Genomic DNA, 17,795 nt, shown 5'->3' with positions numbered 1-17,795 from the left:
CTAAGTATGTAAAAGGGTACATAGCATTTCATGAAACTCTTATCTCACTTAGAGAGAAGCAGTCTCATCCAGTGGTTAAGAGTATTAACTGGGGGCAAGCCTGGGAGGCTCAGTCAGTTAAGCGTCTGCCTTCAGCTCAGGTCATGATCCCAGAATCCTGGGATTGGGTCCCACATTGGGCTCCTTGCTCAGCAGGGAACCTGCCTCTCCTCCTGCCTGCTGCTCCCCCTTCTTGTACATGCTCACTCTCTCTTTCCCTCACAAATAGATGAAATCTTAAAAAAAGAAAGAGTATTAACTGGGGGCACCTAAGCTGACAGTAGAGCATGTGATTCTTGATCTTGAGGTTGTGAGTTCTATATCCATGTTGGGTGTAGAGATTACTTAAAAAAATAAATAAACTTAAAAAAGAAAAAAAAAGAGAGAGAAAGAGAGTATTAACTCTGGAGCCAGACTGCCTATGTTTAAATTCTGGCTCTGCCACTCACTGACTATGTCACCTTGGTAAGTCACTTAAGCCTCTCAAATCCTGGTTGGCTCAGTTGGTAAAGCATGCGACTCTTGACCTTGGGGTTGTAAGTTCGGGCCCCACATTGGGTGTAGAGATTACTTAAAAATAAAATCTTAAAAAAAAGAAAAAAAGAATCTACCTAAAAAAAAAAAAAAGCCTCTCCATTCCTTAATTTCTTCTATTGTAAAATAGTAATTTATTTATCTTAAAGAACTGTTGCGAGAATTAAGTCAGTCAATATTTTAAAATTGCTTAGAATAGCACTTGGTACTTGGTAAGCACTTTATAAGATTTTGTTAATTAAATAAAATACAAACATATGTAGTTCATACTGTGGGCTGCAGTTTAAAAGTGTGAAAGTTACCATTCTAGAGGTCAAGTTCTTAAGGAACTTTTGGGCTAGGTATTAACTTGGGGCTAAGCCAGGTAGCCTTTTTTTTTTTTTTTTTTAAAAGCCAGGTAGCCTTTGAGATGAGTTTGATGTGAATCCAGAAAATGGAAGGAAAAAAAAACTAACCATTTTCTACCTGCTAACTTTTTACCAAAGGAATATAACACATGTCAATTATCACCTTCTCCAAAACCACAGCAGTTGAAAGATTGACACTACAATAATTTATGTAACCAAAAAATTCTCCTTGCCCGCTACCTTAACTATCAAAATTATGCTGTTTTTTGAAGAACTGCAAAATCTAATTTTTTCTATTTTAAAGTAAAAGCATTGGTAAAAACGTACTCAGACACTACATCAACTCCCATCTTCGTCATGTAATATGTTCTTTTATATTGTCTAAACTCAGTTTCAAATATGTCATCATCTTCAGTTTCATCTTCTAAATTATCTGGAAAAAAAGCCAAAAGATAGTGGCTGAAAATTATAAATATTCTGTTTTTCCACCTACAGTTTTGATAAATATATAGCAAAGCAGATGCTTACAAACTAACATAGAAATCTGTTCCATCCAATATTATTAATTAGTACTTACTAAGGAATGATACAATAAATATCTTGTCAAAAATATAACATAGTGAATACAGAGTTTGTACTCACCCTTAGAAGTTACCACTTCTTCTCCATTTTTGTCTAAAGCAGCCCAACAAATGGCATTTTCCTGACCCTACAAAAATTATAAATCAATATAAAATTAATGGCAAGATATATTTCAAAGTAAGATAATTGAACAGGGAGATTTAAAAAATACTAAAAAGAACTGAATGATCCTTAAGTGACAACACTGTGAAAGTTCATTCAAAAAATAATCCTCAAATACTATGTAAATGTTTTGGTTTTATATCACTTGTTTTCTAAATCTTTATTATTCAGGCCTCTCAAAAATATGTAATAGGTAATTCTCACCTATTGTGTTAACATAATCTATTTGTTTATAATCGAATCCAATGATTACAAATATTACATGTTTTCTGTATCTTTGGATTCCATCATTCTTATAACTCTGTTTTCTATTCTCCACTTCTAAATTCTTCTCTCATGCAACTCATTTGCTTTTCTATAGTTCTCACATCTCATCACATTCTTCATATCCTGCCCATCTGTTTTTCCCTCCTTGTGATCTCAACTTTTCTCTCCTCTATTTTCTGATTGCCTATCTACTGCCAGTGATTCTCATTAGTTCTTCTTACTCCCTTATTCCCATTTCCCTTTGTTCATCCAAACTACGGCCTCTGCTAACTTCCTTTGCTGGGGCTCTTCCTCTAGTTCCTCTCACTTTGCCAGTGTCTTTAACAGTAACTATATATGAAGACTTGTGAAGCTTAAGGACTGGGCTGAGATGCGTGGAGCCAGGGATTACTGATTCCCAAATAGTTGCTGAGACTATTTCCTTAAGAGAAAAAACAAAGTAGAAAGCAAACTGAGGGCTCCTAAGTTTCACTGAGAAAAATCTAATCAATTAGAAGCACTACACTAGAGAAAATCAGGATAAATACCCTTCCTGGAGCAGAATTACTAGCCTTGAACCTAAATAGAACCAGTATAGCAAGGAGAGTGCAGGAAACTCCTTAATTTTATCAGAACCCAGTAACTATGAATAGGCTGAGGAAAATTTCAGAAGAGGTTTCTTTTCCAAGCTAACACACATAAGACATTCTTTAGAGCTTATTAGTGATGTTTTATAGGGTATTAGCATATTCTAACTGATTCTATTATTTATTTATTGAGCGCCTAGCATTTATTAGCTATTGTGCTATTATTTACTCTTAAACTAGCCTATTGCTGTTTTTTATATATGATTTTATATATAAATTACTTCTAGGGAAAAATCACTGATCTAGTTGATGTCTCAATATTAAATGCTATAAATACCCACATTTTACAAAAGATAACTAATTTTCTGGGCTCTTATATTTAGAAGTTTTTCTACACTTATTAATAGGATGGATGAACAAAGAAAACACGATGTTCTTCTTCAAAGGTAAAAATAAGAAGTTGATTTTTAAAGATCAGATTTAAATGATAGGATCTAACAGAGAAGAAACCAAAAAAAATTTTTAAATGTTCAATAGGAGAAAATAAGAAATGAAAATGAAATGAGGCAACCCTAAAAATCATAAGAAGGAAAATGAGGAACAAGGAATATCAGTTTTACCTTTACAGCTAAAAAAATGAAAGGACACCTAAAAAAATGGACACCTTTGATTTTTTCTTTTCCTTGTAGTTCTTGGCTTCTTCTGCTGCAACACCTGCTGCTTCATTGAGGTACTTGTTACCAACTTTGCTTTCAAACCACTTTAGGTCCACAAAAACTTCACTGAAGTGTTCCCGATCAAACTGTACAAAAATATTTAAATTCATTTAAAAATAATTTAAGTATGTCTGGGAGAATACAAACCAAACTTTTAACAGTTTTTTTTTTTTTAATGGTATATTGTGATATATCTGCTAGGGTTTTCTTTTTTTCTTTTTTTTTTAAAGATTTTATTTATTTATTTGACAGAGAGAGACACAGTGAGAGAGGGAACACAAGCAGGGGGAGTGGGAGAGGGAGAAGCAGGCTTCCCGCTGAGCAGGGAGCCCAATGTGGGGCTCGATCCCAGGACCCTGGGATTATGATCTGAGCCGAAGGCAGACACTTAATGACTGAGCCACTTCTGGGGCATAGGAAATCAAAGAATGTTACTTTTTTATGCACATGGGGACCTCATCTACTAGTCTGAAAATTAAAAATAAAAAGCAAGTAAAAATAAATTTAGGTGAAATTACACAGAATGATCAATTGGAGTAGAAGTACCAAAACTTTTTCTTCTGACATTATGTAATTGGCTTCTGACCATTTATAGCTACCCTGGGACAAGAAAATAAAAATATCTAGTTACTTACATCTGATAGTTTCACAAGGTATTTCTCAAATCTAGGTAAGTTGAGATGCCCACTTTCATTAATATAACCTAAAAGGAACAAAATCTAAATTTGTACTAAAAGCGGACACTATTTTTTCTAAACAATTCTACAAAATTCTTTTTACAAAATGTTGAATGTTGGCACTCTACTAACCAAGAAAAAACACTCAGAGTTGGGCTACATAACTGACTCTAGTGTCTATGAACTTGATGTTATAATATAAAATATGTAACAACTAAAGCAAAATAAAAGAAATTCCAGGTTCACATAATAATCCTACCACATTTCCAACATCTGGTAATAGTTAATTACATATGTTCTAAAATCTATCCAGATTATTCATTTAATATGTTAACTTGAGAAGAACTAATGCCCTGCTATTCTGCTGTCTGTTTGATTCAGCATTCACCACTGTTTATCAATTTCTCAATTGAAAAATCTTTCCCTATTAAATATTCTGATACCTATCCATTCAGAAAAACGAACTTCTATGCTTTAATATGAAAGGAGCTAAGTGAAATAAACAACTTCTGCTGGCTTTCTTAAACAATCAAAGGCAGAGATTAGTCAGATATCAATAAATGAGGCTGCTTAACTCTTGTCATTTTCTTTGCTTGTGAACCACTGAAAATTACAACCCCAGAGCTTGGTGCCTTAGACCAAAAGAAACCCCCAATTTTTTCCCTACTGTAGTTATGCATGCAATAATCTAATAAACTGTGTGAAATTTTTAGGATTAGCTGAGTGCTAAATTAAAGTAGCCTCCAATGAATATTAAACTTTTCTTACCACCAAGTTCTGGCAGGATGGTAATATATGTTCCATAAAGAAGAGGCAGTGCATCATGATTAATATGTAAATGAGGTAGATGAGGGATAAAATCATTGCCAACAAGAAATCCCATCAAAATCCAATCATCTATTATCCTTTCAATATCATATTTAAAAGTGATCTTGTCCTACAACAAAATGGAGAAAAAAATCAAATCATATGGAAATTCCTGCTAACACATCTTTGGTCCACAGCTATATTAATACTTACTTTTAATACTGAAAACTCATAGTCAATATACTCTCTCATTAAAGACAAGTGTAGGAGGTGAAATGTGGTTTCTTCTGGTGCACATACCCTGTAATTAGTCAGATAATCAACACAAAATTAATTGTATCTTTAAGGTTCAAGTTTAAAAATGCAGCAACGCTTAAAATAAAACTTATCATTAGAAGATAATTAATTCTTGTAATCCAGGCATATAATTTATATGAAAGCTGCAGGGTAGTGTAAAGATAAAAGTATAATAGATATAACATAAAGTTCAAAATAATTGGTCTGCATTATGCTTTCTGTGGAAAGATTCTCAGAATTAAGAAAGCCTAAATAAGATAGAACAGATATAAGAAACCAGTGGGATCTGGCCCATTTAAGTCTGGTCACCAGCAGAAAGCATACAGATAAGTGAGTATTTATACTTTTCTGCCTATTGCAGTACAGTCTAAGGCTTCAATGGTGAGGCACCATCACTTCTTTCCTCTTACCTTTCCCTGGCTTGGTTTAGGGGTCTATATTCCTAGCTATTGGCCAATACTCCAAGTTTAACCAGAAGTAAGAATATAAACTGACAGTAGTATTTTAAAAGGATTAGATACCATGAGCAAGTGGATTTACCCTGGGAATACAAGGGACGGCTCAACACAAGAAAATAAATCAATGTAATAGATCACATTAACAAACAAAGGAAAAAACACCATACAATCAACTAGCAAAGAAAACATTTATCAAATTCAATACCCTTTCATGATAAAAGTACTCAGCCAAGTAGGGATAGGAGGGAACCTCCTTAATATAAAAAAGGGAATTTATGAGAAATCTACATTTAATATAATTGATGGGAGAAGTCTGAAGGTTTTCCACCTAAGATCAGAAACAAGACAAAGATGCCCATTTTCACTATAGCTATTCAGCAGCGTTGTACTTGAAGTCCTAGCCAGGGCAATTAGGCAAGCAAAGAAATAAGAGGTATACAGATTAAAAAAGAAGAAAACTATCTCTCTATTTAGAGATGCCATGATTCCATATACAGAAAATCTCACAAAATCCACAAAAAGCTACTAGAGCCAAAAAATGAATTCAGTATAACTGCAGGAAGCAAGATCAACACATAAATATCAGCTGTGTTTCTACATACCAGCAACAAATAACCCAAAAAAGAAATTAAGAAACAATTCCATTTAGAATACCATCCAAAAGAATAAAACACTTAGGAATAAACTTGACCAAGGAGGCAAAAGAAGAAAAAAAAAAAACCAGAGACAAAAAACTGAACTTACAGATGCAGAGAATAGATAGATGGTTCCCAGAGGTGGGGGAGTAAGCGTTGGGCAAAATGGGGGAAGGTGGCCTAAAGGTGGAAACTTTCAGTTACAAGATAAGTAAGTCCTGGAGATGTAATTAATGTATAGCATGGTGACTACATTAATTTTTTTTTAAATAAAAGGAAAAACAAGTAAGAAAAAAAAGCTGATAAAAGACTTATACACTAAAACTACAAAAGGCAGCTGAAAATAATTAAAGAAGACATAATGAATGGAAAAACATTCTGTATTAATGAATTGGAAGACTTATTATCAAGCTGTAAATAGTACCCAAAAGAATCTACATATTCAATGCCATCCCAATCAAAATCCCAATGATGTTTTCCACAAAAACAAAAAAATCCATCCTAAAAATTATTAATCTCATGAGACCCCAAATAGCCAAAATAACCCTGAAAAAGGAAAACAAAGTTGGAGGTCTCACCCTTTCTGATTTCAAACCTTACTACAAAGCTTCAGTAACCAAAATACTGTGGTACTGGCATAAAGACAAACATAAAGATCAATTGAATAGAATACAGAGCCCAGAAATAAACTCTTGCATATATGGTCAAACAATTTTTGACCAAGGTGCAAAGACCATTCAATGGGGGAAAAGATACTCTTTTCAACAAGTGGTTTTGGGAAAACTAGATATTCACATGCAAAAGAATGAAGTTGACCCTTACCTTACACCATATACGGTTATTAATAACATGGATCAAAGACCTAAGTGTATGGGCTAAAACTACAAAACTCCTAAAATTGGGAAAAGCTTTATGACATTAGATTTGGCAATTTCTTGGATATTATACTGTAAGTACAGCAATAAAAGAAAAAAATAGACTGGACATTGTCATAATTAAAAAACAAATTTTGTGCATCAAATTTCAGCAGAGTAAAAAGGCAACCATGGAATGGGAGAAAATCTTTACAGATAATTTTTCTGTTAGATGATTACTATTCTTAATTTAACTGCTGTTCTTTCTTCTAACATATATGCAATATGATTTACCTTTGTGTCTTTTTGCCACCAAACCGAACCTCTTCTCTTAAAAGAGAGAAATGTGCCTCGTGACTTGTTAATCCAAGCATAATCTGTTGAAAAATGATTTAAAAATGTCTCTATTCTCTAATTTTTTATAGTATCAGGTTCATAGAAACAACTAAATAAAAAACATTTCTATATAGAAAAACACATGCTTATTTAATAAAAACAATTAGCACATTAAATATACAAATATCAAAATCTGATCCACTTACTGGTTATGAATGGGGTGAAGTGTGTTTTTCTAAGAAAAAATGTTTACCTTAGACTCACATGACCTTTATAACAATCACTGTTTATTTTATTTCAATCCTGATTCAAACAAAACAGATGAAACAATTATGAAGCAATCAGAGAAATGAGAATACTAAATGGTTATTTATATATTAAACAGTGATTGTTAATTTTTATTTTATGTAGGATAATGGCATTATGGTTATTTTTTAAAACAACACTTCTCCTTTAAAGAAACATTATAAAATATTTATAGATTAAGTGATACAATGTCTGGGATACACTTCAAGAGTCAGAGGAGTAGGAGAAAGGAGACAGATGGTTAGGAATAAGAAAATGAAAATTATTGAATATTTAAGGTGGATTATTTAAAGTTGAAAATTATTTAAGGTGGATAAAGGACATAGGAAGGTTTATTATATTGTCTTCTCTACTTTATGTTTGAAAATTTCCGTAACAAAAAGTTAAAACAAAAAAAGCATAGTAAAGTTATTTGGGTCATGGAGTTACCAGATCAGGTATTATTAAAAGTTATATATCAAGCATGAGGGTAGAAGCGCCCTCTACCCTGATCTCAGCAGAGTATTCATAGCACTAGGATCAGTCAAGTATGAAGTCAAGTATGAAGACTATAGAGACCTAACTAGATCATAAACTAGAACAAAAGAGTTCATTCATAGCACTAGGATCAGTCAAGTATGAAGACTATAGAGACCTAACTTGATCATAAACTAGAACAAAAGAGTTCATTTTCCAATTGTTTAAGAACCTCGCTAATGGCAGAAGTAGCAATCCTTATTATGTCTCCAGTATTTGTTTCCACAGCCAGAAAGCTTCTTATATAAGTCTCTTAGATATTTAACTATAATGGCATAAGGTTATAATAATAATAAACATTATACCTACCAAGTCAGCATCTAAACCATAAAGACAATGTCTGGTGTTTGGATCATGATCTGGCTTTGCTTTCTCCGATCTGATGAATTCCATGATTTTATGCTCTCCTTCTCCGGGAGTCTAAATATATGTTTAAAAAAAATGTGGTAATAATGCTATGCTTTAGAATATTAAATTTTTAAAAATCTCTTTAAATAAAAAAAGATAATAACCTCATGGCCTGAGAAGTAGATGGTAACTCCTTGCCACGACTTATCTGTAGAAATTTTCATATTTACAAAATACTTCAGATGTTCATGTAACCTGGCCATGAATTCAGTCCCTATAAATAAAAAGTTTCAAAAAGTTTATAATGAGAGAGACATAAAAATCACTCTTTTTATGTTTCCAGGGACAACACGAAATTGGATCTGAGTGTCCAGGAAATAGTTAGGTGTAAGATCTTTAAAGAAGTCAAACCCCTCATGCTTATCTTGAAAAGCAAATAATTTTGTACCTTTCTCTAGCAAATATTACAACTGTTTCTCATTTCACTGCTCACCCTAAAATCCAGCTAAAGTTACAGAGGTAAGTCAAGAAATGTTACTACTGCCTCAAACTATGCTTCACATATTTTCACACCAGGGCAGTTTCAACTCTCTAATGAAACTCAATCTTCGGGGCGCCTGGGTGGCTCAGTTGTTAAGTGTCTGCCTTTGGCTCAGGTCATGATTCTAGGGTCCTGGGATCGAGCCCCACGTCGGGCTCCCTGCTCAGTGGGAGGCCTGCTTCTCCCTCTCCCACTCCCCCTGCTTGTGTTCCCTCTCTCACTGTCTCTGTGTCAAATAAATAAATAAAATCTTTAAAAAAAAAAAAAAAAGAAAATCTTCTATTTCCTCTGTTGGATTCTGAACCTTTTTTTTAAGGCATACAGCTTTAATTAGATTGCTAATAACAACTATTATTATTACTACTATTTATCTGGAAAATTATTATTATTATCCTAGAAACTGAGTCTACAGTGATTATGTTTCAGGAAAAGTCCAGATGGTCAAGAGTCAATGGCAATGCAGTCTTAAACCACAATTAGGATAAAATTGATTATTAAATCAAGCAATGTATGATAAAGGCACTTAAATGAAAGACAAATTACCACAGTAAAGAATTCATGAATAAGATTTTAAGATTTTTTTTTCAAAGTAAAGGACTGTAATTGTTAGACAAAGCTCTAATAAATACAGAGTATGTTGTTGCACACAAAGTTAAATTAAACTTATAATACTGATAAATTCATTAAAGTCATAGAATTTTTACCTGCCTTTAAGAAGTACAATAGTAAGTACTCTAAACTAGGAGAACGGGTTTCTTATCCTGATTACAACAGCTAGCTATGTGAACGTGGGTGAGCCACAACCTCACTGGGTCAGTTTTCATACAAATAAATGGTGGGAGTAGGATGGATCTTGTAAGATCCTTCTAGGTTTGAAGTTCTGTGCATCTGGGAGAGTTCTGTACACAACTGCTCTTATCGACATCTGCAAATCCCTAGAGTGGGTTTTCATAGGAGCACTTATAATCAAGGTGACCAAAACATCTCCTGAGGGGACACAACTGGGAAAACAGCATTTGGAATTTTAAGGACAAAATAAGTAGAGGCTAGAAAAAAAAAAATGCATTTGAAAAAAAAATTTACATTTACATTTAAATCTCTCATAATTTGGGGTGCCTGGGTGGCTCTGCCTTATGCTCAGGTCACTGATCCCTGAGGTCCTGGGATTGAGACCCATGTCGGGCTCCATCCTGAGCAGGGAGCCTGCTTCTCCCTCTCCTTCTGCGCCAGCCCCCCCTCCCCCGCTCATGCTCCCTCTCTCTCAGATAAATAAATAAAATTATTAAAAAAAAAAATCAATCTCTCAGAATTTTTCTTTCAGTTAATTTACCTGGTGTAATACAGTTGGAATCAAATCTGGCCTCTGTAGGAAGAGTTTCTCCTTTTTCTAATGCCTTTTTTATTTTGTCTTCTGCCTCCTTTGCTGACCTTAAATGTTAAGTAAAAAAATATCTTAAGGTTTCTGGGAAAAAGTACAGATCTTCACATAAAGTAAACTGTTATTTAGATGCTTCTGTAACTAAAATACTAATTAATCAATTTTAGGTTCAAAACATAATACAAGTTTTGAAATGATTATAATTGATAAAGATGAGCCTCAGAATTGTTCATTTTTACTTATTTAAAAAATTGAGTTTTTCAGAGAAAGGACTATACAAGTAGACATTATAACAGTATAAAACCGACAGAGAATGTTACAAACAGTCATAAAGCAATTCTTTTCTTATCATAAGTATATAGCAAATCGATTCTACAAACAAGCTCAAAAGTTGAACATTAAACATTCATTATATATACTACATTCTATATTTAATAGTAACATCAAACAAGTACATTATTAAAATGATCTAAAATGATCTAAGAATATTATATAAAAATAACTGTACAATTTTAATGGATATCTTTGGGTTTCCTTACAAAAACATTTAAAATATAAGCCTAATAACATTAATGACATCATTTGCCAAAATCATCTTATGTTTGAGGCAATAGCATTTACTAGAAAGAACATGAGTTTTAGAGTCAGACGGACCTAGGTCTGAATATAGGCATCCCAATTCCTACCTGCTTCTCCTGTAATCCATTTCTGGCACACTGTATGCCACTGGCATGTAAGTTAGGAAGCTCTGCTTTATGTACATTTTCTACAGCCTTGCTACTAGCTCTATCTACTGTGCGCTGTGGAATTATATTTCTATGATAAACAAACTTTTTCATATGTAACCTTTTACCAAACTCTTTTTCGTATGTAACCTCTTACCAACCTCCTCAATATAACAAAATCTGAAGATATCAACTTATTTGTAATTTCTCCAATAGAAGCCATTCTTTCGTCTTTTCTCTCCTTCCTTCAATTCCTTTGAACAAGCTCAATGTTACTATGTGACAAGTTTTGGGACTATAACAGCAATGATTCCCATTTTCACAGAGCTTACACTCTAGTGGGGAGACAGAGAACTTAACAGCCATAATGTTTAATGTACCTGCAACACAGAGAATGTTTGGGACAGGGACAAGGAAAGACTACTAATCTAGGTGGAAGATTATGGTAGCCTAGGCTGACCAGTAGCAGTAAAGATGAAAAGTAAATATATATGACAAATTTAAGAGACTGGATAAGGATTGGGTGTGGAGAATGAGGAAGAAATAGTCCAAATTACTCTTGGACTCTTGGGTTGAGCAGCTATTTGCTATTGTTATCATTCACCAAAATAGGAAACAGAAGGAAGGCAGCTTTGAAGTGGACTTCAGTGCTGAACATGTTAAACCTGAAATGTATCTGTGGTATCCAAAGGAGATATTTAGGAGACATTTGGCTATAAAGGGGTTCTGGAGAGAGATATCCACCAGGAAGATAAATTTGGGAGTCATCAGTATAGACACGGTAATTAAAATCACTGAATAAGATCACTCAGGACCAAGGATAGAACCTTAAGAAAAATCAATATATAAGAAAAAGGCAAAGGAAGAGAAGATAACAAGGAGATCAAGAAGGTGCAGTCAGAGGGGCGCCTGAGTGGCTCAGTCGGTTAAGCGTCTGCCTTCGGCTCAGGTCATGATCCCAGGGTCCTGGGATCGAGCCCCACATCGGGCTCCCTGCTCCGCGGGAGGCCTGCTTCTCCCTCTCCCATTCCCCCTGCTTGTGTTCCTGCTCTGTGTCTCTCTCTGTCAAATAAATAAATAAAATCTTAAAAAAAAGAAGGTGCAGAGTGTGGTTACATAAAGATCTAGAAAAGGAAGTTCAAGAAAGAAAGAATCATCACATTGTTAAATACTAGAGGTAAATGAAGTTAACATACAGAGAGAATTATTCTTTAGATTTAGTCATAAGGAGTCTATTTGTAATCTTTTAAGGAGGTTTTAGTGGTAGGGATGAAAGCCAGATGGCAGCAGATTTAAAGTAAGAGATACAGGAGATTATAATTAAAGATTATGAATGGAGAAAATAGTATCTGTGGTGTGGAGAATGAGAAAAAGCTGAGTAGGGGATTTCAGGGAAACATGGAGCACTCAATATCCATTTCATTCTCTTAGGCTGTCTTCTGATACTGGAGAGGTTAGAAACCTAAAAAATTAAAATCTCGGGCTTCCTTGCAGCTAGGTGAGTGGATATAACTTAGATTCTGTCAGTTAGATGCCTCCACAAAAGGTTTGGGAAGTGGAAGTGTGGTGAAGTCTGTATGACTGTTGAGGCAGAGGGTTTGTGGGGTGTGTGTGTATTTCATCAATAGTAGAAGAGCTCTCAATATTCAGTAGTTTTGTAGGTGCTAAGAAGCAAACTGTAGGGCAGATCTACCAGGTACGCTGGGGCTCTGGAGCTAACAGATACAGTGGTGGCTTCTTGATTGCTGAATTATAACTAAAGCAATGTATTTTTGGAGCCAAAAGTTCAGGTAGTATCTTCTTAATTCCTGGATCATAACTAAAGGAATAAATTCCTGGAACAACCTGTTCTGGTGGGGGCCTCTGAACTCCTCACCTTCTTGAATGTTGTAGTAATCATGCCACTGGTGGGTCAGTTCTGTGGTGCTGTTCTGAAGTCATTCTTGAAGGCTCACCTAAATTCCCATCCTTTTGACTCTTACAATGATTCTTTTTTTAAAGATTTTATTTATTTATTTGACAGAGAGACACAGCGAGAGAAGAAACACAAGCAGGGGGAATGGGAGAGGGAGAAGCTGGCTTCCCGTGGAGCAGGGAGCCCGATACGGGGCTTGATCCCATGATCCTGGGATTGTGACCTGAGCTGAAAGCAGGCACTTAATGACTGAGCTACCCAGGCGCCCCTCTTACAATGATTTTTATAAGCACCTAATTCTTTGTAATATATCCCCTTCTGCTTAAAATAGGCAGGCTTCTACTTCTGCAACTGAACAGTGACTGATATAGTGGGCTTATATAATCCTTTCTTAACACTAGATTTTCTAGCCCAGCAGTCCCCCCAAACTAGTTTAACAAATACCAGGGGAATCTGGTAAAAACAGTTTCCAGGGCCCAATTTTTGAGATTCAAATTAATTAAGTTTGGGTGGTACTTGAGGATCTAAATTTTAGAAGAGATGGTCCTTGTCTTTAAAGATGTCACAGTTGTTCAAATATTTTCAATATCTTTTCTCTTTTGGTATATAAATCACTACTTTTTACCATCCTTTTCTCATTCTCATTGCTAGCCTTCTCTAAGGTACCCTCCCACCTTCCTTGATGATTTCCATTATTTGATTCACAGGTGCCTTTTCCACTCCTTTACCCGCTGTTGTGATGAAAGGATTCATTATGCTAACAACACATTAAACACACTGGACTCAAGAGTCTTCCCATCAATTCTAACAACCCTCTTAACTTTACTTATCCTACTCATAAATAAGGTCACAGCATGACCTCATTGTTTTTTAAAACTATTCCACATGCTCAGGATTTTGACGTTAAAACTCTACGTGCCTCTTCTCATCCTGTTACTTTTCCTACTATCGAACTCACACACTGGGGATGATAGTATCTCAAGTGTCCTAACTCAGCTCTCTTCTCATTACTCCATCAATCACCTTCTAGTCTCACTTGCCTTTCTGTCCAATTTGGACCCATGATCAGTCATAGTCAGCATCTAGCCCAGGGTCTGGGCATTCAACAAATGTTTGTTGAATTAAACTGTCAATGTTTCCATTAGAACAATCTCTCATTGCACCCCGTAGTTCTCTAGTTCAGGACAGACTATGAGAGGAGCTTTCTCTACTACAGTTGACCCTTGAACAACACAAGTTTGAACTGAATGGGTCCACCTATACATGGATTTTTTTCAATAAATACAGTATAGTACTGTAAATCTATTTTCTTTTTTTTTTTTTTTTTTTTTTTTAAAGATTTTATTTATTTATTTGAGACAGAGAGAATGAGAGAGAGAGAGCACATGAGAGGGGAGAGGGTCAGAGGGAGAAGCAGGCTCCTTGCTGAGCAGGGAGCCCGATGCGGGACTCGATCCAGGGACTCCAGGATCATGACCTGAGCCGAAGGCAGTCGCTTAACCAACTGAGCCACCCAGGCGCCCTTCTAATAACATTTTCTTTTCTCTAAGCTTACTATAAGAATATGGTATATAATACATACAACATAAAAAGTATGTGTTTATTGTTTATGTTATTGCTAAGGCTTCCAGTCAACAGTAGACTATTAGTTAAGATTTTGGGGAGTTGAGTTATATGTGAATTTTTGACTGTGTGGGGACTGGCACCACTTAACACTGCATTGTTCAAGGGTCAACTGTACCGCTCTTTCTAAATTACCAAGGAGAAGTTTGAAAAATTTATGACAGAGAACAACAGTAACTACACAGCCCAACATATGCTTTGAGAAGGACACCTCACTTGAATTACTAATTTGTTTACTTGATTGATAAAATGTGACATAATCAGTTATTTCCGTTTCTGGGGGAATTTAAGCAGAAAAGAAACATGAACAGAAGATGCAGTGTACTAAGTCAGTTATCTTTAAAATAATACATTTTATTAGTCTAAGTAGTATTCTAAAATAAACCACAAATGTTTACCTAAAACGCCTCCCCCGCTGCTGGTTCATTTTTGCTCGAGGAGCCACACCATCAACAGCCATAAAGAACACTTTCCTAGGTTTAATAATGCGAAACAACACCTCCAAGTAGTGAAAAATATCAGTAAAGATTTTATCATCTGAAATTCTGAAGTGAACATCATCATCATTAGGATGGGAACATTGATGTATGATTCCATTCATATCCAGGTACAAGTTATCAAATTCAGGAATCTAAGAAATAAAGAAAAAATGATCAAGACTGTTACTATAATCAACGATGGATATTTAAGCAGCTGGGAAAAATAGCTGATAAAAAGCAGGATATAGGGGCATTCTTATTATATAAAAACTGAGAAAATAATCACAGTTGAATAAAGAAAGTAAAGAAAAAATGAACAGGAGAAATTGGTAAGATGGAGACACATTATATGGCTATATAATGCACCAATGGCTTGATCAAATTTACTGTCAGGAAATTATCTACTTATTTAAAATACCAAATGGGAAAATTTCAAATGAAGCGCTTGGTTCATTTGGTACTCAAACTATTAGTTTGACATCAACTTTTCTTTCTTTTCTTCTTTTTTTAAAAGATTTTATTTATTTGAGGGGCGCCTGGGTGGCTCAGTCACTAAACGTTTGCCTTCTGCTCAGGTCATGATCCCAGGCCCCGCATCGGGCTCCCTGCTCCGCAGGAAGCCTGCTTCTCCCTTTCCCACTCCCCCTGCTTGTGTTCCCTCTCTCGCTGTCTCTCTCTCTGTGTCAAAATAAATAAATAAAAAGTCTTAAAAAAAAAAAAAAAAAAAGATTTATTTGACAGAGAGAGACACAGCCAGAGAGGGAACACAAGCAGGGGGAGTGGGAGAGGGAGAAGCAGGCTTCCGGCGGAGCAGGGAGCCCGACGTGGGACTTGATCCCACGACCCTGGGATCATGACCTGGGCTGAAGGCAGATGCTTAACAACTGAGCCACCCAGGCGCCCCTTGACATCAACTTCTTAATGCCTCAATTTCCCCTATAAATGGGTAACATAATGCCCATTTAAAAGGCTCTTTGTACATGGTCATTAAAAGATTTTACAAGTGATTTAAAGCCTTAGTGTATATTTGGTTTCACTGAGAGTCACTGATTTGTTCATATTAATTTAGAAAGCTTAGATTATGCCAAGAAATTTAGGAAATTTTGAAAACAGATTTCTTGTTTTTGACATGTGGATTAAAAATATCTTAAACTTTGGCTAACAGGTGTCTACTTTTATAAAAAGACTTTCATGGCTCTGGCTCTCATTCATCTTTCCTTTATTTAAATGTTTGTGAGCAAGTAGGGGGAACACTACTGAAACAAATATACACTAACAAGGAAATGAAGTGGGCACAACTTAATAGTTATAATATCTAATTGTAATTAAAGAATTTGAGTAGTGTGTCTTACATACTAACTAAAGTACTTTGAATTTTCAGACATAAAAACATAATGAACTTTTCTTGTATAAACCTTATGAGAGCCATCTCTGAAACACTTCAAGTTTTATCATATGTACAGAAATGATACATTTTTCTCTTATTGAGAAAATGGCATGCTTCTGAGTTTGGGGAATGAAAAAGTTTTGGCCTTTGAATCAATGAACAACATAAAAACGTATTAACAAAACCCCCATTTATACGGGATTGTACCAGGCACCACATAAAAAAAAAGTAAATGTCCTTACTGAGTAATAAGCTCAAATGACATGATAATTGTGATCATGAGGTTTTAAAAGTATTCAAGGGCGCCTGGGTGGCTCAGTTGGTTAAGCGACTGCCTTCGGCTCAGGTCATGATCCCAGGGTCCTGGGATCCAGTCCCACATCGGGCTCCCAGCTCGGCGGGGAGCCTGCTTCTCCCTCTGACCCTCTCCTCTCTCATGCTGTTTCTCTCTCGCTCGCTCTCCAATAAATAAATAAATAAAATCTTTAAAAAAAAAATAAAAATAAAAGTATATTCAAGATTTACTATTTGCTTCAAAAAATCTGAAAACCTCAATCAAAATCTCCAGGTGAGAACTTTACAAAATGATTCCAAAGTTTCTCTAGGAGAATAAACATGCAAGAAAGAATATTAAAAAAGAAAAGTAAATGAAGGAAATCTGCTTTATATGATATTAAAAATTATAAAGGTGATTGAACAAAATAGTTTAGGAATAGTTCAAGTGTGGGGTGCCTGAGTGGCGCAGTCGGTTAAGTGTCTGCCTTGGGTTCAGGTCATGATCCCAGGGTCCTGGGATGGAGTCCCACATCGTTGGGCTCTCTGCTCAGTGGGGAGCCTACTTCTCCTTCTCCCTCTGCCCATTTGTGCGCACCCTCCCCCCCCACTCTCTCTGTCAAATAAATTATTAAAATCTTAAAAAAAGGGGCACCTGGGTGGCTCAGTCGTTAAGCGTCTGCCCTCGGCTCAGGTCGTGATCCCAGGGTTCTGGGATCGAGCCCCACATCAGGCTCCCTGCTCCACAGGGAAGCCTGCTTCTCCCTCTCCTACTCCCCCTGCTTGTGTTCCCTCTCTCGCTATGTCTCTCTCTGTCAAATAAATAAATAAAATCTTTAAAAAAAATAAATAAATAAAATCTTAAAAAAAAAGTAGTTTAAGTGTATACCGAAATTTAGTATATAAGAGGCATTTCAAACCAGTGAAAGGGATGGGGTACCTAGCTAACTATCTAGAAATAAAACACAACTGTATCTCATCTTATAAAACAAATTCCAGAAAGAGTAAAAATTTTTAATGTGAGAAA

The 17,795-nt window shown here is 35.4% G+C and overlaps 1 protein-coding gene across 5 annotated transcripts in view; it reads right to left on the bottom strand.

Annotated features, from left to right (window-relative positions):
* The window catches only part of XRN1 (5'-3' exoribonuclease 1), a 112,952-nt gene that overhangs the window by 87,571 nt on the left and 7,586 nt on the right, over positions 1–17,795 (bottom strand). For all 5 annotated transcript variants that reach the window (XM_078070964.1, XM_078070981.1, XM_078070967.1 and 2 more), the window contains exons 2-12: positions 15,028–15,260; positions 10,319–10,416; positions 8,612–8,721; positions 8,409–8,519; positions 7,236–7,318; positions 4,911–4,998; positions 4,659–4,827; positions 3,849–3,916; positions 3,162–3,299; positions 1,563–1,629; positions 1,248–1,353 (exon numbers count right to left, since the gene is read on the bottom strand). In XM_078070964.1, the coding sequence (XP_077927090.1) occupies positions 1,248–1,353; positions 1,563–1,629; positions 3,162–3,299; positions 3,849–3,916; positions 4,659–4,827; positions 4,911–4,998; positions 7,236–7,318; positions 8,409–8,519; positions 8,612–8,721; positions 10,319–10,416; positions 15,028–15,260 (1,271 nt within the window). The remainder of the gene's footprint in view (positions 1–1,247; positions 1,354–1,562; positions 1,630–3,161; positions 3,300–3,848; positions 3,917–4,658; positions 4,828–4,910; positions 4,999–7,235; positions 7,319–8,408; positions 8,520–8,611; positions 8,722–10,318; positions 10,417–15,027; positions 15,261–17,795) is intronic.

The sequence above is a fragment of the Halichoerus grypus genome, chromosome 1, assembly GCF_964656455.1.
Source record: "Halichoerus grypus chromosome 1, mHalGry1.hap1.1, whole genome shotgun sequence".
Classification (NCBI taxonomy): Eukaryota; Metazoa; Chordata; class Mammalia; order Carnivora; family Phocidae; genus Halichoerus; species Halichoerus grypus.
The sequence above is the reverse complement of the archived record's forward strand: the minus strand, read 5'-3'. Positions and strand labels throughout refer to the sequence as shown.